Source organism: Mus musculus, chromosome 11 (assembly GCF_000001635.26).
Source record: "Mus musculus strain C57BL/6J chromosome 11, GRCm38.p6 C57BL/6J".
NCBI lineage: Eukaryota > Metazoa > Chordata > Mammalia > Rodentia > Muridae > Mus > Mus musculus.
The window spans coordinates 108,476,512-108,497,908 of NC_000077.6; the positions used below are offsets into that span (position 1 = coordinate 108,476,512).

The window sequence follows — 21,397 nt, forward strand, 5'->3', positions numbered from 1 at the left end:
ATATACTCTCTTTTCTCAGGAATATGTTAAATTTTTTGTAGTTTGCACTTCAAGTAGAGATTTTTTAAATAAGTAGTAATGAAAGTTTTATCTTTCATTTTAAAAATACTTCACCTTTTAATCTTCAGTTTTGTTCAGTGTTGCTTGTGATTTGCTTAGTTTCTTCTTTTTATTATTATATAAATATAATGTTCCTAGAACCTTATCTTAAATTCTTGAATTCTCTCTTCTGCCTGGTCAGTAGATTGTTGATGCTTTCTGTGGAGTTCTGTTTGATTTTCATGTTGACTGTTTTAACTTTTCCTTTTAGAGTTCATGTCTCCTTTCTGATTTCTTGTTCTTGCTATTAATTTTTTTTTGCCCAGATATTTAACTTTTTATACTTCATCATCTGTTTTACGTAAATCCTTGTTGAGGTTGATGCTGACTATTTAAATTAGGCTTGATTCTTAAGCACTTCATCCATTGCAACAGAGCAATGGCATCCAAACCCAGTTGAAGTGAGATAAAGCAAGCTGCTTCATTCATCATTACAGATGGTTGTGACTGCCATGGAAGTGCTGGGAACTGAACCCAGGTCTTCTGGAAGAGCAGCCGGTGCTCTTAATTGTGAGCATCAAGAATGACTGTCGTATGGGTTTCTAGAATGTTTTTGTGACATTGCTTTTATAAGTGGAATAACCTTAAGGATGGTTACTTGCTATGGCAGCTGCTATCATAATACAAATTAGCAGGCGCTCTCCGCTCCTTTCCTTTGCTGTGGGTAGAAGTGCATGAAGACGTTATTGTGCTGGCAGTGCTAAAGATTCCACAACAGAAAGGTTTTGGATCGCAGCGTGAAAATCGTGGTCATTACTGTTAAGTTAAAAGGAAAATAATTCTTTGTAGGAAGATCCATCTCCATCTTAAAATTTATTAGTTATGCCTGCATTTGGGTTGAGCTGGTGATATTGGAGGCCATTCATTCAGAGTTTTGTTGTTCTTTTCCCTGTCTTCTCCCATTTCTCTCAGGCTTTGTCCTTTATGTCCCCTCCAGCAACCTCACAGAAGGGACTGAGAAAGGAAGTGCTGGCAGAGGTTCCTAGAGTTCCTTGAGCTGAGAGAGTGTTCACCAAGGACCCTGTCAATTCAGCTACTTCAGACAGTTTTATTTAGACAACCCAGTTTCCCCCCAATTATGTTAGAAACCTGCTTCCATCTTATGGATGGATCCTGGGGAGAAACCAACCTGAGCATGTTAATCTGTTAGAGGTCTCTTTTTTGTGATGTTCCCTGGATGAGTGAATGTATCCGATTTGGTGAGGAGGGCAAGTCATCGTAATGCGAGTGAGTTCTAGGGGCATTTGTGCAAAATTTTAACATTTTAGTAAGATAAATTCTCTGAATGTTTAAAACTGTCGGGAAATATGTACTCACAACATTAAGATAATTTCTACGTGGAAAATACGAATTATTGTTTTCTTAACATTTTATGTTTTCTAATTTTTATATTAATTATTTATTACTCATAAAAGCAAACACAGCCATGAAAGCATTTATAGTACTTCCCCAGCCTACATTTGGGATGTGAAACTGTCTTCAGAGTTTTATTTGGGAAATTAACATTAATTTCTTTTAAAAGTGAGTATAAACTTTGTTTTCATTCAACAATGATATAACCCTCTTGCAGCCATGCTTCTGTAACTGAGAACTCTGAACACACTGTGGAGAGCAGCCACCTGGGATGCTGAAAAACAACAAAGCCGGCTGCTGGGAGAAGGACCTAGGCAAGGCTGAGGCAGCACTACAGGGTTTGCTGCTAGAGGGGCCCAGGGGTCAGTCTACAGAGTTTTTTTTCCTTTTCTTTTGACTCTAGGGTAGGCAAAATTGGGGAATTTTGTGGCAGGCCTAGATTTCAAAAGTCTGCAGAGGAACCCATCATTTTTGGCTAGAGTTCTAGGAAACAGACTGGGAGAGCTAGAAATAATCCATCCATCCTCCCTCCCTCCCTCCCTCCCTCCCCCTCCCTCCTTCCCTCCCTCCCTTCCTTCCTTCTCTTCCTAACCCTGTCCCTCATCTAGCCCAATTTAAAACAGCGTTGTGTCGCAGTGGCAGAATATTGATTGGGCCTGTGTGTCAGTATAAACCTGGGTAAGGTGCCTGTGTTACTCAGAGAGTTCTCTGGTGCAGGTTCCATCTATTTCCCTTGTATTTTCTCTCTCTCATCACTTGGCTTTGAGAGTTCTCAGTCAGTGAAGCTGTCTGATACTCCAGGTGACATAAAGTTTGAGAGAGCTCAGCATTCTGTCCTGTGGAACTGAGGAAAAAAAATGCTCAGTGCTAATGTGTGGGATATCTTGGAAAGAAGGGAGAGGATAATTCTTCATATAAAACAAATCTTGGTGCCTTTCTCTAAGGTATTTATTAAGGTATTTATCTCTTATTAAGAGCACACTCAGAACTCGCATAGCGAAATTTTAGAGACTTGAATTACAATGCAAACTATTTCTCTATGCTTGGATGATACTTCCATGATAGCTTTGTAGTGACAAAGACAATAGAACTGACATTAGAACTGTTTTCCACAGAAGGGGTGATGGCATTTATAAGTGGCTCTAACACCAGGCAGTTGTCCACTGAAAAACATACAACCCTCCTCAACATTTTTGAGTCTTACAACCTGACTATAATGATTGTAATTACAACCTCTCAGATAAACAGATCAGACTAAAGGCCAGTAAAAGTAATGAAATGGGCTAGGGCCATGCAGTGGCCAGAGTTCTTGACTAGCATCCACATAGCTTGCTTGAAAATTGAGAGAACAGACAGGACTTCCATGGTCTTGGGCACAGCTGGGTGTGATTAGCAGCAAAGCATACAAGTGTGTGGTCGTGCTTCATTCAGTGCCAGCGCCCCAGGACTGAGAGGGGAGCTCATCCTCCGCTAGATTATGAGTTTGAAGCCAGCCTCTGCTATATTGTACTGTCTTAGAAACAACAGCATATTTGGAAATTCCACAGATAGTTGGCAATTAAATAGCATGTTCCTGAGTAATCAAAAAGTAATTAGAAAACATTTTGACTTAATCTTAAAACACAGCAGAATTTGTGTAATCCAGCTAAAGTAGATCTTCATGGAAAATTTACAGCATGGAATAGTTAGGCCAGAACAAAAGGTAGAGGAGTCTTATCCCGTGAGTTAGCAGCATTAGAAGCTGTACAGACATGCTCTCTAGCTAAGCAAACACAATCAGTATGTTAAGACTATCTGGAGATCATCTTAAGGACACAGAGCAAATGATTGCACACTTACTCAAGAAAACCAGTATAGCTTTCTAAGAACAGCAAATCTCTGGCACTTGGGCCATGACCTTCTTTCTCCCCTGTCCCTCTAGCTCAGCTTTATGAAAGTGCCATCCTTACTGGATGTGACCAAGAAGACAGGAGTTCTCTCTCTTACTTCAATTTCCAATCAAGAGAAACTGTATGTCCTAGGGAATGGTATTCTGTTGGCATTTTGTAGCCCTTCGAAGTCTGAGTTAAAAGGGTAAGCTTCTGTGGGAAATGTAGCTGAGGGATGGGTGCGGGCTGCCTCTTTTCATGCAGCCTGCATTCAGAGGGCAAATTTCACTCCAAGGGAGGCAAGTTGAGAAGAACAGAGGTACCACATCTGCACGGTGCCCACGTAATGGTCCAGGTCTAGTCCAGGGGCCAGCAGGCCAGAGCAGTGAGATCAGTTCTCATCAAGGACTCGTGTACCAAAAACAGTATAGAGAAGATCAAGCCTAATCAGGCTTAAGAAAACAATGGCGATTTTGATGGTAAACTGAAGTAGATACACAGTTAGCAGAAACAAAGAATGGAGATCCTCAAGTAGAGGTAGACTTGCTAAATCATTGTCATCCAGACACAAGTATGTGCATGACCCATGTTGTACCTACTGAAGAGCGACACCACATCTTTACAGTGTGAAGGAAATAAATTATACAGACATAGGCTGATTAGGCTACTAACTAATTAAATATGTATTTAACAGCAAATACTTCTGGACAGAGGACTCAGCATCTGTAGTTGTTACATTGTAAAATAAATGCTTCTCCACATACATACAAGACATACAAAGAGATAACATTCATAATCCCGAGTGGCTTTCTAGTAAGTCCAAATGCAAAGACTATTCATGCGTAGACACATTACCATAAAATATTGAAAGAAAAAATGATGAAATCAGAATGAGAGCAAAGAACAAAGCACTAAGACATTAAACTGTCTAAAGAAACTAGAGCAAAGAGGGCAAGTCAACCCAAAGCAAGCAGATGAAGGAAATAGAAAACATTAAAATAGAAACGTGAAGTTGAACTCAGGAAAGCATTAGAAGAAATAAATGAAACAAACAGCTGGATCTTTAAATGATGAATAAACTCAACAAGCATTTAACCAAGCTAAGAATAACAACAACAAAATAATAAGCCTGCTAATATTATTACTGAAAAGGACGATAGACTTTTACAGAACCTACAGATGTTCAAAGTCAAGTAAGGGATTAGTGCAGATAAATCTGTGGACATACATTTGATTGTAGATAAAAGGGGCAGAGTCCTGCAGCAACCCAAGCCCACTAAAAAGAGAAATCTGAATACTTCTACAGCTATTAAAGGCAGTGAACTTGTAGCTAGAAATCTTCCACTAGAGAAACTCCAGTCCTGGATGGCTTATCTGATGCATCTAATGAAGCAGTCGAGGGAGAAGTAACGGTCACGTTCTTTAAATAAAAACATCACATCCCAAATGATATTATGTGGCCAGTGTTAGTATCAAAACCAGACAACATAGGGAATAGTATGGAGAGCTCATATTTAATAAAGACTTTTATACAAAATGAATGAAGAATGCTTGCTAAGAAAATCTAACAAAAAGCAAGGCAAAGGATGCTACACAGAGATAGAAGTGGATGTCTGTTGAATGTTAGATGTAGTCAACAGTTGAAGGTGCTAAGGCTGCTGAGGATGAGGGGCAGCTGGAGCACATTCCTTTCTCCTGAATGCAAGAGATTGTGTCCTAAAGCTGCCCAGCTTTCAAGGGAAGTAAAACATCTACCATATAATCCAGGAACTTCACACCGAGGGTTCATTTAAGGAAGATTAATGTGTACGCTCAAACCAAGCCTGCATACAAGTATCTGTAAAAATACTCCTCCTCTTTATTTTATAATTGACTAAAATGCAAGTATCCCCAAATGCCTCAGAGTGGAGACTGGATGAGCAGATGGTATGTGCATACATACAATGGAATTTCCCTCAGTGAAACAAAGAACTGATACCAGGCTATGCACAAAGGTGGATGAATTTGTGTGGCAGACACAAAGAGACTGTTACTAGGCTACAGACTAGAGCAGTACTTCATAGATTTTAAAGGCTGAAGAAGAATTTGATTTCAAGTATATACAAACTTAAGTTTGAGCTCTTCCCGTTTTAAGGATGACGTCTATGCTGATTGTTTTTGCTTTTGTTTTTGTCAACTTGACACAAGCAGTAGTCACTGAAGAAGAAGGAATCTCAATTGAGTGCATGCCTTCATCAGTTGACTGATTAGTGACTGATGTGGAAGGGTCTAGCCCTCTCTAGACAGTGCCATCCCTGAGCAGGTGGTTCTGGGCTGTACACGAAAGCAGGCTAAGCCAACCATGGAGAGCAAGCCAGCAAGTAGAGGTTCTCCATAGTTTCTACATCAGTTCCTGCATCCATAGCCTGCTTTAAGTCTTGCCCTGACTTTCTTCATGATGGACTGCCACTGTAAGAGTAAGTAAACGCCTCCCGAAGTTGCTTTTGGTAATGGTGTTTATCATAGCAATAGAAAGCAAACTAAGACAGTGCCATTGAATGGATTTACTCAAACTCCCAAGAACTATGGAGTAAGTCTTAATTCACAAAACTTAGTTAAATATTTTCTGAAGCCGGTGAGTAGTCAGCCACGAAGTATGCTTTTGCCTTTTTATTATTTGTAGAAAAAAAGTAAATCTTCCATGTTCCTGACCTATACATGGACTTTTTGTTTTTTAACTTATCATGCCCCCAGGCCTGGAAGTCTTCCAGAAAAACAAATTTTTGTCTATGCATGTAGACTTTTTCTTTAAAATTTTTTTTTTCCACTTTGAGTTATCTTTTGAAAGAAGTCAAGCAATAGCCAGGCCAACATGTAATCCCAGCATTTGTGAAGCTAAGGCAGGAAGATTGCCATGAGTTTGATGCTAGTCTAAGGTATAGAGTAATTCTACCTTAATCAAAACAAAACAACACAAAACAAGGGCAGTTAAGGTGACTGTGGGTAAAGGCACTTGTCAGGCCTCAAGCCCTGAGTTTGATTGTCAGAACCCTCATCATGGAAGGAGAGAACCAATTCTCAGAGGTGTCCTCCAGATTTACACACACACACACACACACACACACACACACACACAAGTCTATAAAGTTTAAAACACCAAAAGAAAACTAGTTTTGAGGTTGGAGAAATTATTATAGTTGATGTTTTGTCTTAAAAAGGAGATGACTATTTCTGAAAGTGAGAAGTATGGGTATAGAACTTTTGGTTAATTTAAGTTAAGCCCAACCAGGTTAAAACAAGACCAAAAGCGAGCTCTGAGCCCATTGGAACCCATTGATGGAACATGCTTTTCTTGTTGTGCTGAGGTGTAATTTGTCTCACAGGAAGCAGACAACAGTGTCTGCTTGTGTTCTGTTCATTTGATTTTTTTTCCTTTTTTTTGTGCCAGTGGATGGCGTGTTTGTGTATGTATGTTATTTAAGCCTGTTAAATGATTGTTGAAATATTTTCGGTAAGCTAGTAAATGAATCTTCACATGGAGTATGTGGAGGACAACTTGTGGGAGTTGGTTTTCCTGCCATGTGGGCCCCAGGCTGAATTCAGGCTGTCAAATTTGGCAGTAGGTTACTTTACCCACCGAACCATCTTTGGCCCCAAACGTTGAGTTCTAAAATATTAATAAGATATAATCCTGAAGCATAGTTGATTTGATGTTGAAAGCTGAATCCCCAGGCGCTCCCCTCGTTCCTGTAGAGTTTCCTATATTCTAATTAAAAATATTTTAGTGGCATTATTGGCAATATATTGTTTAATAATGTATTTCCTTCTAAAGTTCATGTATCTGATAAAGTGCTTATTAACCTTTCTGGAAACAAAACTCTAACTATTAGTCTACCAGAAGATACTAACTTAGGACAATTTGGCTAAAACCTGAATAATAAGAAGATATAAGCCAACAAAAGCAATTTGTAATTCAGTGTGCCTGCTAAAATGCTAAACAAAATAAAACATTAAAAGCCAGTTTTTACTAGAGAACATTCAGATATCTGTATTACTGGCTAGTTAAATTATCATATATTTTATTCTTGCTATTCAGTTTGCTTTGAACAACTGTGCAGATGTCCAGTGTTCACACGCTGCTGGAATCTCGTACTTGGGGCTGTGCCTTCTGTGTGCTCTCATCCACATCAGCATTTGCACATGAGTCTGGGGTAGCTTCCACGCTAGACATCCTTTTTGTGGCATTCATTCTTGATGCATTTTGAGAGAACAAGAGGTTTTCTGCAAGAGCATGAAAGAAGTCGGCTTTAAGACTGTTTACAGATTGCTCCATCCAAGTCCATGCTGCCTGCGAATTACAAAGTGGGAATCGTCAACTTCAAAGCACATCTGGCTGTTGTTACAAAATCAGAAAATAGATTGCTTATTTTCCCTAAATAGACTCAAGAGCATGCTTTCCTTTGACTATTTCCCAAACTCAGTGTATTACAAATGAAGAAGAACAGACATTGTTACCAGTTTTTACTGTTGCTTGTTGCTCTTATGAATTAGAATAGACATTTTTCTTTATTCTCTAGTTTGAAAAAATAATTCATAATAACAGAAGGCTTTAACTTCTTTACTTAATAGTTTTAAAGATGAAGGGTTGGAATAAGACTTACTTCTGTAGAGTTGAAATGCTGCGTTGTAATTAAGTAAACCAATATTTTGTGTCCTGCTTGTAAATGTAGAGTTGGGCAAAAATAAGTCACAGATGGTTTCCTTGGCTTTTGGTTTTAAATCTAAACTTAATTAGAGCTTGAGCGTCTTTGAGAATTGTTTTTTTCTTTTCCTGTTTCCCCTTGTACTTAATTTTGCTTCATGAGTTAGAGTTGGGTGTTTGTGTTGGTTTGTGTATGCCTTTGAAGGACTCGCTTTCTGTGTTCCCCAGATAAAGAATGCCAACTTTGTTTTCACAAATGGACTTTCAGACAGTAGGTATTGAGTCCTCTGTTGCTTCCTATAAGTTTGCTGCCTGTTCTGAAGAGCTGTGCCCCTGAAGTAGGCACCTCCTTCTCTGCACAGTGCTTTAGTCGCTCTGCCCCTGTGACAGGAAGTACACTGCTGTGACTCACCTGTCGGCCAGGAAAGCTTCCTGTCCTGAGCACTGAAGGCAGGCTTCCACACTGCAAGCCCAGCGTCACGGAGACTCTGTACTTACTAGCTAATTCTGTTGAGGTTTGGGGTCCTTATTTGTCTGTTTTCATGTAGATCTTGGAATTACTATTCTCTTTCTCTTCATTGTGATGTAGGCACTGGTGATAGGCGCTTTTCTTTTCTTCCATTGTTGGTCTATGTGGAGGATGAGGAGACAGATTTAAATTCAGACTGGTTACCAGTGCTTCTTCACAGGATCTAGTCTCTAGGTGAAGAAAATCATCGTGCACAGAATCATTGTGTACATTTTCCTGTTCTAGTGACTAAAATGCATGTATTCCTCAGATCTCGTCTGCTGTTATACTAGACTCTTTGCTATCTTAACATTTGTTTTTAAGTCAATTACCTCTGTTTCTTTAATTGATTATTTATCTTTCCCTCTTATGTCAAATTGAATTTAGATAGCTTCGCAATTATATAAAATTTAGCTTTTTGGAAATAAGCTAGGATTTTTGAAGATTTAATAAGTTGTATGTGAAAGTTTGTCACTTAATTGAGTATTGCAGGGTAAAAACCCTTTCTTTGGCCAGAGTCGTACTGTTCTTGTTCACTTTGTGATTATTAGTGTAGTAAATTGTGAGCACATGACATGAAGAAATTAGACTTTCTAGCAATGATTTTTAATTCTTATTTTATTTATAAATCAAATGATTGGTATAGAAATTTTAAAGAAGTTCCCATTAAGCAATTCAAGCAATACTTCATCGAAAGGCATTAAATATGTGCTAGGAAACAGAGATCCAAAGCTGAGGAGACGTTATCCTTGTACTCCATCTGTCCAAAGGTATGTGTAGAAACACACTGCTCAACAATTAAGGTTAGGTATGTCGGGGCCGTTTATGTGAACCCAGGATACGATAGAGCTGGGAAAAGGTGGGACCGAATGCATCTCCTCTCTCCCCTGCTTTGAGAATATCACTGGACACTGGAGTGGGTTTGAGAAAGAGACTGGGGAACTTGGCAATCACAGTCTTTGTTTTAGGATTCACTTTTTTTGTTGTTGAGAAAATGCAGTTTAGGTCATACAAAGAGATGAGCATCAGGTGGCACTGGCCTGGCAAGAGTTAATTTTCCTGGGGAGCCTCACTCTGAGCCAGCTAGTCTTGAAGATTGCATCTCCTGGCAGCTAGCGAGTGCTTTACAAGGTCAGAGGTTGTTCAGTGCCCCTGGAATGTAGATAAAGCTGGGGATGGTGAAGCTGAAAGACAGGCTAGGAGACTCGGAAAGGATGCTCTATCCTCATTGATGCTGTTAGTTACAGTCAAAGTGCCATGTCTCTAGCATATCTAGGATGTAGTGACTGAATTGAGATTTAAAGAATGAATCCATGTGTGCTTAGAAGGTTTGGGAGTAAAACAAGCAGTCAGAGGGCACAAGTCTGGCACTGTAAGTCATTGAGGCTTTGGGCAATGTGAAGTGTGTGGTGAGCATTAGATGAGACTGAGCGACTTAGGAGAGGGCCACATGAAATGCATATATGGCACTTCAAAAAATAAACAAAACATTAAATTATACAGAAGAAATTTTCACACAGAAAGATGTATTTTATTCAAACATCTCCAAATGTCTTTATTTTAATTTTTCAGATTGAAAATCCCCGGTACCTGAGACAGAAACCTCTCCCAGTTTCTCTGGTAGGTGGTGATTCCACTGGATTTTTTTTTTAGGGACAGCTAACTATAAATAAAATATGAAGTTTTAAAAACATAAGAAATGTCTTATTTATCAATTTCAATTCCACCTTCCGAAGCATAATTTAGTCTTGCTGCCTAGAAATTGAGTGCGTCACCCTTTTCTCCAAAGCTAACGTTACTTTGAAATGAGTTTCAGATACTGTATTAGCTTAGCTTTAAAGAGTCCGGGAACCGTCCTGAGAAGTTCAGAATAACTCTTCCTGGTTTTACAGATGACTCCCAAGGGCAGCCTGAGGAAGGCTAGCAGTCTTCATGATGACCATTTTCTCTCTCGAATGCACGAGAAAGAGGTAGGACTGTGCTGTTTCTCACACGCCTAAGATAACACAGTTGATCTTGTATAATGGTTTTCAGACTCTATGTAGACGTGATGCACAGGAGAAAGAGGTTTGTTATCTGGTCTCAAAACCAGACCATGCTGCAGACCAGGCTGGGTTTGTAGTTAAAGATTTCATTGTGTATCTCTCATCTTGCACACCCCAGCTCCACTCCACCACTAGGCAGAGGTGCATTGCAGGATCCTTTTTTGACTTTCAGATTCTGATGGTCGGGAGGCAGAGGCAATGGCAGTTTTTAGAGTGAGCGTGTGACCACAGTAAATCCATGCACCCTCTCTATCTGCTTACTTGTAATTTATCTTTATTCCTATAGCCTTGCTACTTACATCCATCTGCCTAACTGATCTTCACTGTAGCTCAGACATGGTACATGATGTACTAAGATTATTTCAGATTTGTTCTCAATGGTCTGAAGTGTATGGCATTCAGTTATTAGCTCTATCACCATTCTGTGACTCCATGTAAAAATCAAGGCCAGCACTCCTACCTCTGTGAGCCTGTGTGTCCTTTGATCCCAGTCATCCCGGGTCTTATGGCCACCAGTCTAGATTGTTTCTAGAATTCAAAGTTTTGTAGCTTTTAACACATTTCTTCTGATAGTCATGTTACTGAACAATGCGATGGGGCGTATCATCCACAGATTTATGTTGTTGGTTCTTTCTTGTAATCTGAGAAAAAGTTTCTGATGTGGACCAAGACATTTGGAAACTTGCTGTCACTGAAAACAAGAGACAGCACAAACTGAAGATCACCTTTGATGTCAGCTATCAGTTTTGAGAGAAAATATGCTGTTATTTTTAAAACAACAAATTTATTTTATTGTATTTTATGTGTGTGGATGCTTCTTTTGCATGTATGTCTGTGCACCATGTGTGCTTGGTGCTGGCAGATGTCACAATGGCACTAGATCTCCTGAGACTTGGAGATGGAGGTGATTGTAAGCTGTAATGGTATGCTGGGACTCAAACTTAGGGCCCTGGAAGAACAGCTAGTGTTGTTAACTGCTCACTATTCTCTCCAGCTCGGACATTACTGTTTTTAAAAAATAAAATGAAAACATATACAACTTTACCTGTAAAATAAATGCTGCTTCCCTCTTATACATAATGCTAATTAGGCCATTTTCTCCCCTATGAGTTCTCAAGTTAATTCTAGTATTTAAATAGAGTTAAATAAAACAATTTATATAATAAATGAGAGAACTCACTTTATTTTAAGATATACCATCACAAAACTTAATAAATAAGTGTACAAAGAAATTCCACAGTAAAAATTCCCCAGGTAGGAGCTGGCTCAGTGTTGGTTTTCTAGAAGCTGGTGAGTGTTTTAATGGATTCTGTCTGAATAGATTCTACCCTCTGCTGAGTTGTTCACATAGAACCCCCAAAACAGGTATTGACGGTGGAAGAAATGAGTAAGAAAAGAAATGAGTAAGAAACAGGAAGTCACTAAAGGAGATAAATAAGGCAGGTCGAGAACTTAAAATAACACAGTAGTTTCTAGTGATTTTATTGTTTCTTTTAATCTGTTTTATGTATGAACAAATTTAAAAAATCAGAATAAATATCAAAAATTAGAATAAATTATGCACATGATATCTATCACTTTTAATATATGATAGATTCTAAAATAATTATCGTTAATGTTTGGAGAGTTTTGTGTATCTCTAATCCTTGGAAATAACATGCAAGTGACTTATTCTTTGTTATAAATTGGTATAACAGATAACAACTTGCCCAATGAAATATTTCAAGTTTGTATTTTGAGAGAAAGCTGCACTAGATATACTAGTTAACAAGCAGTAGTTCCCAGCATGGTGACTCACCTGATCAGTTAGGTAAGCAAGCCCTCTAGAAGGAGGGTGGTCACAAGTTGGCCCCTAAAGAGAATGATGGTTGCTTTATGAATCAGTTCTATAAATTGATTAGTGATGATGCTTGGAATTTAGAGACAAGTGTGACCAACAAGTGTGTCCTTCTGATTTTGCTTATAGCGTTTTAAAATTTTCTGGTCTCTAGGGAAGGCTGATAGTGCCGTGCTTGAGGTTTATTAATGCTGTGAAATTTAAGTCCCAATACTCTTATTAAGGCACATTCTAAATTTCATTCAAAGCTTATACAGTTTGTAGTTATTCTATATTTCAAAATAACTTTTGTTTGTTTTTTTGTATATTTGGTTTCTTTTGATATGCTTTAAGCAGTTCATCAACATGCAGGGACATTTCTTGGTATTTCTATTTTACACACACACATTCCCCTTTTGCATGTGTGTGGCAATTTCTCATCATGTACCCATGCTGGTCATAAGCTCCTGGGCTCAGGCAGCATTCCTGCTTTAGGCTCTCCAGAGGCTTGTTGGCTGCACCTCTGCACCCGGCCTTGTTAGTATAAACATGAGAAAGATGTTTGTCTAAATCACTTTGTTTTTGTATTATAGTCACTAATAATTATTATGATCCTTATTTTTTGGTATCTGTTGATTTCAGTATCAAATACTAAATTTTCCTTATTTCAAGTAGGTAATAATAAAAAGCAGCATTTTATCTAAGCACACTGCTCCTATGTATGAAGGATGTGAATAGCTGATTGAATAGGATATTTGAAAATTATTTTTCAGTTAGACAGTGCATAGCATAAAGTCTGTAAACATGAAACTGAGTAAAATGAGCAAATGACACCTGCAGTGAATTGTGCAGTAGGCAGTCAGGCCTTCCGCAGACGGTCTTAACACCCAGGAGACGGTTCTGCTAAATGAATCAACATATTCAGTAGCTTTATTAATTTTATAGGGATGTTACACAAATTTCGAGCAGTTGTTTGAAGTAAACACTTAAGAACAAATAGGGCCCAATTTTAAGTAAAATTCAGAAAAACGATTTTAAAGCTTGTGAGAAGGCTCTAAAAAGTGGAGTCATCCAACTTCTGCTTCTTTGTCTCAGCTGTGTTTCCACAGCGTGGGTTGGCGTGTGCTGCTAGGACTTTAAAGTTAGTCCTGAGCTTCTCATTTCTCTTTACTTCTTCCAAATGTGGGTTTGTTTTGCGGTCCAAGGAGATCTCCCAGCATGTGTAGAGTTAAGTGAGAAAGGGCATTTCCCCATTGATTTTAACTTTTTTTTCCACTGTAACATTTCTGATGGAATCAAGTGGCCTAGGTGGATACTTCAGTCTCAAAATAAACCTCTTTAAAACTAGAAGATTGGGAGATGAGAATGAGCCAAATACTTAGTTTTGAGTAATGGAAAAAGAATATTTTTTGTGCACTATTTTAAGATGGGCTTCTCTGTTCATATGTCCCACTGTCTCACTTAGTTCTTAAAATTTAGCTCATTTGTTTTATTTTTATAAGATGTAAAGCTTAATTTTAATATACATAGTATATATCCATACATGCATATATACATTTGCTCAACATAAAGGAAATATGACTATAATTATTCTCAAAGTATATTAATATCATTAAAAATATGACTTTAAAATACTTTTTCAATAAACATGAGAAGGTCTTCAAACCCTACATTTTCTTTCTGGGAAAGAAAGATGTGTAAAGCAACTGGAAGGCCCTGTAGAGTCGGAAACATTGTAACATATAATGGAGGATTCCCTTCTGTCAGCAGCATTTGTGGCTGATTTTATGGAGGAAGTGATATTTGAGCCAAGAGGTGAATCCTGTGGTATTTTAATAGGCAGCTAAAGACAAGAGGATGAACAAGGTCTGTGCTTAGACGAGTTTGTATATCCATGCCGGGTATGTCCTGAGAAAGAAGAGGGCGTTGGTCAGGGATATAGATTGCTGACAGCAAGACAGAGGGCTCTGGGGGCTTCAGTAGAGAAAGAGACTTTTACAAGTGTACTGGAGAACATTTAAGTCAGTGTGCTCTCTCAGCTGGATTAGTCTGATGAAAGTTGGAAAAGAGTGGAGAGGTTGTTGTAGCAGTTAATGTGAGGGTTGAAGAACTATCGGATGAGTAACAGTAGGGTTGCTAATGAAGCCAGGCTTCCTGGGATTGGTAAGTCACTTAGACATTGAGAAGGACGGAAAAGAGGAGCTAAGATACAGAACATAACTGTACATAGTGAGTGCTGATCTTATTGATTGTTGAGTTTGATACTCTATAGGCAGGTGTTGAGGTGACAGAGGACAGAAGACTATGGCCTGAAGACAGGATTGTTATTCCTCTACATGGGAGCTACAGTTGAACAGTTAAGCACCAGAGGCACACATTTATAGGTAGTGAAGGTAAGTATAGGACTCACTCAGAGAGAATGGCTGGCTGAAGGTAGTAGAAGAGTGGGAAAAATGCAGAAATCGTAGAGACATTTTCCAAGCTCCCAGAGGCCAGCTAGAATAGTGACTAACACAGAAGCCAAGGCAAGCTAGTAGATGAAGGGTTGGAAACAGTGAGATTCTCTGTGTGCTGCCCAACAGTGAATGCCTCAGTTCAGGTTTCTATTGCTGTGAAGAGACCTTATGACCATGACAGTTCCTATAAAGCAAAACATTTCATTGTGGCTATCTTATAGTTTCAGAGGTTTAGTCCATTATCACCATTGTGGGAAGCATGGCAGCGTGCAGACAGACATGATGCTGGAGAAGGAGCTGAGAGTTCTCTATCTTGATCCACAGGCAGCAGAAGTGCACTCTACTACACTGGGCATAGCATGAGCATATATGACCTCAGAGCCCACCTCCACACTTCTTCCAACAAGGCCACACCTCCTAATCGTGCCACTCCCTCTGGTCAAACATTCTGACACGTGAGTCTGTCAGGGCCATTCCTATTTAAACAGCACGGTTAAAGATGCAGCAGCTTTGAGATTTGGTTATTGAAGGCTCTCTGTATGACATTTAGGAGATTCGTATGAGAACTTGTGTGCGACACGTGCACGGGGAAGCTTACCATTCTCACCCTTTCTCTAGCCTGCCTTAGCTTCTGTGATAGCTGCCCTAGCTCTAGGTGCTCTCTGGGACCTGGAAAAATGTCTCCCTACTATTGTGATCTTGAAAGTGCTATTTTAATAGAGTGAAAAATACGTTATGAAAGGAGGAAAGATTTAAAGCAGAAAATAAGAAATTTTTTCATTAGTTAGAAATATTGTGAAAGCTCAAGCATTTAAACAGCAAATCTTGTATGAAACTTTCAGTTGAGATTCTATAAGGTCAGTTAACTGTGAGTCCAGTGAACGGCCCCTTCTGTCAGCAGGCAGGGCAGGGTAGGCATGTGTGGCACCTGCTGTGCAGAGTGTGATGAGTATGCATCTGGGCCCAGCCCGTCCTCTTTCCAGTTGGCCAGGTTTTCCTCCCAGGGAAATTTTAGACCACAGGGTTATTTATTTGGAGAATGCATCTTCTTTTCCTCTTTTGAGTTCTGTTTATATGTTGAGATGTTTAGAATAGATGAACCATCTAAAAGCCATTCCATACCAAGTAACCTTATCAACTGTACACAAACTTGTGAGTGTGAGTGAGTCTAGGCATTCTACCTCCCTGTTGTGAAACCATGAGCAGGTACCTCTTTGTGATTTAGTTGTGTGTTCTATAAGACTGAGATAATAAAAGCACCCACTTTGGAAGGTTGTTGTTGAGATTAAATGAAATAACATCTGCAGATCTCTAGGATCATACTTTGCTCATAACATTTTTCTTCTGTAATTTTTCCGTATTCCTTGCTGCTGCTGCTGCTAGTGGTGGTGGTGGTGTTGCTGCTACCGTTGCTGCTACTGATAATGTTACAAAAACAAGTGTCTTATGGTTTTACTGCTGTGAACAGACACCACGACCAAGGCAACTCTTATATGGACAGCATTTCATGGGGACTGGCTTACAGGCTCAGAAGTTCAGTCCATTATCATCAAGGCAGGAGCATGGCATTGCAGGTGAAGAAAAGATGAAGGCAGAGCTTATAGAACACACATCTTATTCTGAAGGCAAACAGAAAACTGGCTTCTAGGCATCGCCTAAGTGACACACCTACTCCAACAAGGCCACACTTCCTAATAATGCCACTCCCTGGGCCAAGCATATACAAACCATCACAGTATTGCTCTTGCTATTCTATTGCTGCTAGCATCACTACTTGCTGGCTCTGTTCAGAGAGGCTGCTGTACGTTGTGGATCATTCTTGATGTAAAGGCATCTTTTGTTTAATTCATGGGTTTTGCCTTTAAATGGCAATTAATACCATTATTCATCTTCTCACCTGTAGCTTCTTCTTCGTCTGAATTCAGTTTTAGTTTCTGTAGGCTTAATTCCACCTATCATTTCAACATTTACATATCTCCTGTTGTAATGAAGTTCCTGTTGATTTCATAACTAACTTAAATCTTGGGATTAATAGCTCATAGTGACTAATATGTTCACCTTGCTCTTTATTTCTATATGGATCTTATGAAATTGAGTAATTGTTTTGAATAGATGTTTAGAACATCTTGCTGTGTAGCCCTGGCTGGCCTAGAACTCACTGTGTAGACAATGATGATCTTGGGCTTGCTGGGGTCTTCCTCCTTCTGGGTGCTGGAATTACAGGCTCACACCACCATGTCTGGTTCAACTTTATTTTAAAAGTTTAATTTAACAACATAAAAAGGTGATTTTTTTTAACTCATCATGTTTTAGCTATTTCATGCGACTATATTAAAGAAATTATTTTATCCACAAATTAAATATACTTTATAGTTATTTCTCATTTTTTCAAGTTCTGTGTTCTGTTATTTGGGGTACAAGTGTTGTTTTGTGTTCTGTCTGTGTAGTTCCTCAGAGGTCATTGATAAGATTAGCGGAGCTGAGGATGAGGCAGCAGGAAGAAGAAAAAGGGAGAACGACCAGTCACCATCCTCATGTGTGCTCTTGCTATGCTCTTCAAACACAAATCACTGTTGTATTGTGTTTCAAACACAAATGTTCACTGGTTGGTTGGCTATTTATTTATTATTGATTTATAGTTGTGAAATTCTCGTCTCTGGCAAGTGTGAGGAGATAAACCCTGCCCTTTTTAGGTTTCTAGTTACTTACTATGTCCCCAAGCTTTTCCTTCAGACTGAAGGCTGCCTCTGGTGTACTTTTCTCTCATTTTTTTAGAGCACTTCTGGTGATTTGCCACATGGCTTTTCTCTTATCTTTTCAGTATCTGAGGTGTTACATACTGGACTGGTATCTGTTGTCCTTGATCTGAATGAGCTGTCATTCTTATTATTCCCATTGTATATAGTATCTCTCTCCCATTGTCTGTTATGTTCTCCAGAAGTTTGTCTGTGATCATCCTACCTGCGGTCTTCAAAATTACCTATTTGCTTTCTTATAAAAATATTCTCCAAGGGCTGGAGAGATGGCCCAGTGGCTAGGAGCACTTGCTGCTGCTATGATCCTGTTAAGGTGTGGTCTGGACCGTTGACCTGGGATTCTTCTCCCTTATCTGTGCCTATAAGTCAAATATTTGGGCTTTTGATGGTGTCCTGAATGTTCCTTTCTTGGATTTTAATTATTTTCATATTTCTTGCTTGTTTTGTGTAGATCATTCCCTTTATCTTTGAGTACCAGGATTCTGCTTTCCTGTTTGATTCATTTTACCATAAGGCTTCTCCTAAGTGTTCTAATTGGAATATTGAGTTTTTCAATTTCATCTCCATTTCAGTTTGCATTATAGTCAGTGTTTCCATTGCTATTGAATTTATTTTTTCAAATTCTGAATTATCTTTGTTACCTCATTCAGCTATGTATTTGTGGAATCTTGGAAATCACTCATGTGTTTATTGTTATCCTCCTGGAGTTCAGTGAAGTGTTTGCTTGTGTCTTCTTTACATTCTTTGATAAAGCTTATGATTTTAAATTCTGTGTCCTGGTGTTCATTAGGTGTTTCTCATTAGAGAACAGTTCTATAGGACTAGTGGGTTTGATGAGAGATATCATATCTTGGCCACTCACGTGGGTTTTGTTTCAGTGATTTGACCTGGGCACGCAGACTTCTTTCTTTGGTTGTGTCTGATGTGGTATCTGCTTTCCTTAGATTAGGCCAGCGTGGGAGATGCATGACCTGAGTGAAACCTGGCAAAGCTGGCCGGTGAGATGTTTAAGTAGTCCAGGGAAAGGGGGCTCCCAAACTCTGGGCTTGGAGCCAGGCCTGTGGGTGCAGAGATGGCAGTGGGCAGAGGGAAGGATGGTAGAAGAAAGGAGGATCTCACCAGTCAGAAGTGGCTGTCAAAGAAAGCACAGGTTCAAAGGCCCCTGACCTTGAGCTAGGCCTGTGGTTGTGGAGGTTGGTACAGTCAGAGGGTAAGGGGAGGGGATGAGGTAGGCAAGGATAGGGGGAATGGGAAAGAAAAGAAGTGTCTTACTCACAAAGGTATTTCAGGAATAAAGAGAGTTTCTGAGCTACCGTCTAGAACTGGGCAAGTCCGGGAAGGGACGGCAAAGGGAAGGAGCTGTGCTTAGGAGAGGCTCCCGAGTCTCCAGTGCATATGCAGGCCTTTTGTGACTGTCTTTATTCATATTGCTTGCTATGGACATATTTACATTTTTATGTGTTTTCTTTTTGTGTGTTTGTTTTAAGTTTTCTAGGTCACATCTATTTATAATTTCATCTTTTTATATTTCTAATTTTGTAGAGTTCAAATTTGGGAGAGTATGTTCGCAGGATTTTGTGTATTTCATTGCTATCTATTGTAATCTGCTTCTTATCTCTGGTCTTAGAGTTTTGAGTCTTCTCTCTAGCTTTTATTGATTTGGTGAAGGGTTTGTCAATTTTGTTTTTCAAAGCAGTAACTCTTCATTATTTTATTGCTTTTGTTAGTTTGTTTCTATTTCATTGATTTTTGCCCTGATCTTTATTATTCCTGTTTACTTGGTTTGGGTCTTGTTTGATCCTGTTTTTCCCATGCCTTAAGATGTCATTGTTGCTGGTTTGAGTTTCTCCTGACTTTGTCATTTGAACATTTAGATTTCACTGTCTTTATTGTATCTCATAGGTTTTGGAATCCTGTATGTTCATCTTCATGGAAAAGTGCAAATTCCTTTGATTTCTTCAGTGGCAGAGTTATTATTCAGTAGGTAGTGTTTAGTCTTCTTGAGTTTGTGTATTTTCTGTGGTTTCGCTTGCTGTTGATTTCTAGTTTTATTCTGTGTTGAGATAGAATACAAGGCATTATTTCAATTTTCTTCTTTTGGGGTGGAAGATTGGGGGTGGGACTTTGTGCCCTAGAACATGTGGCCTGGCAGAAAAAAATGTGTATTCTTAGTGCTCAGGTGGAGTTGTCTGTAGAGCCTGTTAGTTCATTTTATCTATGCCATCATTCATCTTTGATGCTTGTTTGTGTCTTGTCTAGATGACTTCTCTGTTGGTGAGAATAGAGTACTAAAGTCACTTACTATCACTGTGTTGGTGTAAATCAGTCTCATAGTATTTGCTGTATAGAACTGTGTCACCTGTGTTCAGTGTAATAGAATTGTAATGTTCTCCTGATGGATTGTCTCCTTAGTCAGTATGAAGAGACCATTGTCTCTCCTGAGAGTAGTGTTGGTTTGAAGTCTGTTTTGTCAGGGATGAGAGTACTGACCCCCATTTGTCTCCTGGTACCAGTGGCTTGAAATACCTTTGCTCGCCCTTCCTCCGTCCGTCCGTCCGTCCCTCCCTCCCTCCCTCCCTCCCTCCCCCTCCCTCCCTCCCTCCCTTCCTTCTTTTTTACATTCATTTTATCCCCCCTGCACCCCCTTCCCCCATCCACCCTCTGACTGTTCAAAGGTGTAGCTCAGGCTGGCCTCGAACTCGTGATCCTCCTGTCTCTGCCTCCTTCAGCAAATTCTATCAGTATGCGTCACCATAACCAGCCCATTCTTTCAACCTAACATGGCTGTCTGTCTTTGTGAGGCATGTCCCTTTATATACAACTAAAAGAGGGCCCGTGCTTTCTAATTCAGTCGGTTATTCTGTACCTGATGATTGGAGAGTCTAGTCCACTGATATTCAGAATTGTTATTCTTGTCATTTGTTGTTAATTTTGTAGTGTCTGATGGTTCTTAGGGCCTTATTCTGTTGGTAATTATCTTGGAACGTCTCCCTCTCCTGCTCATGTAGCTTCTTCAATGTGTGTTTCAAGCTCTTCCATTCAAAGTCTTCCAGTATCAGCTGCAGTGTTGGCCTCGCGGTCAGATAATGCTTTAGCCTACTTTTGTCTCAGAAAGTTTTCCTTCTCCTAATATTGTGACAGTCCTGTTGGATAGAGTAGCTGAGTAGGCAGTGGAGTCTTTCAGAACTTGCAGTGTACGCTTTCATGGCCTCCTAGTGCTTAGAGTTGGCGCTGAAATCTCAGGCCTGCCTTCATGTGCAGCTTGGTCCTTCGCTCTTGCCATTTTCAGTGCATTTTGTTTTTTCTGAGTTTTAAGTGTTTTGGCTATAGTACAATGTGGGGAATTTCCTTTTCTGGTTCTTACTGCCTCTTTTTATCTGGATGGTTATCTATTTCCCTAGTATTGGACAATTTTCTTCCATTATTATATTGAATACACTTTTTATGTCTTTAATATGGAATTTTTCTTTTATATACCTCTACACCTCATAAATTTGGTCTTTTCACACTGTATCAAAAAGCTTATATATAGTATTCCTTTATATATATTTAAATTTATTGTTGACCTTAACAAATGCTCCATATCCTCTGACTTAATGCTTGTGTCTGACTATTCTGTTTTCTGTGTGACCTGTTTCATTGGTAAGGAGTTTCACTGAGATTTTTATTTGACGTACTCAAATTTTAATTTGAGAAAATATTTGTTTGCTTTATTTTCATTATTTGAAAGGAACAATCAATTTTATTGTCATACAAGCTACCAAGTACGCCAGGGTATTCTGTCCAGCCAGTCTCAGGACCCTCCTGTTTCTGCT

The 21,397-nt window shown here is 39.2% G+C and overlaps 1 protein-coding gene across 9 annotated transcripts in view; it reads left to right on the forward strand.

Moving 5' to 3' along the window:
• The window catches only part of Cep112 (centrosomal protein 112), a 435,401-nt gene that overhangs the window by 51,297 nt on the left and 362,707 nt on the right, over window positions 1-21,397 (forward strand). For 7 of the 9 annotated variants that reach the window (XM_030246412.1, NM_029606.3, NM_001373899.1 and 4 more), the window contains 2 exons: window positions 10,082-10,129; window positions 10,402-10,479. In XM_030246412.1, the coding sequence (XP_030102272.1) occupies window positions 10,402-10,479 (78 nt within the window). In that variant the 5' untranslated portion in view covers window positions 10,082-10,129. Of the gene's footprint in view, window positions 1-10,081; window positions 10,130-10,401; window positions 10,480-15,212; window positions 15,282-21,397 lie in introns of those variants that run through there. The other 2 variants (XM_017314819.1, XM_011249300.2) reach the window with 2 other exon arrangements.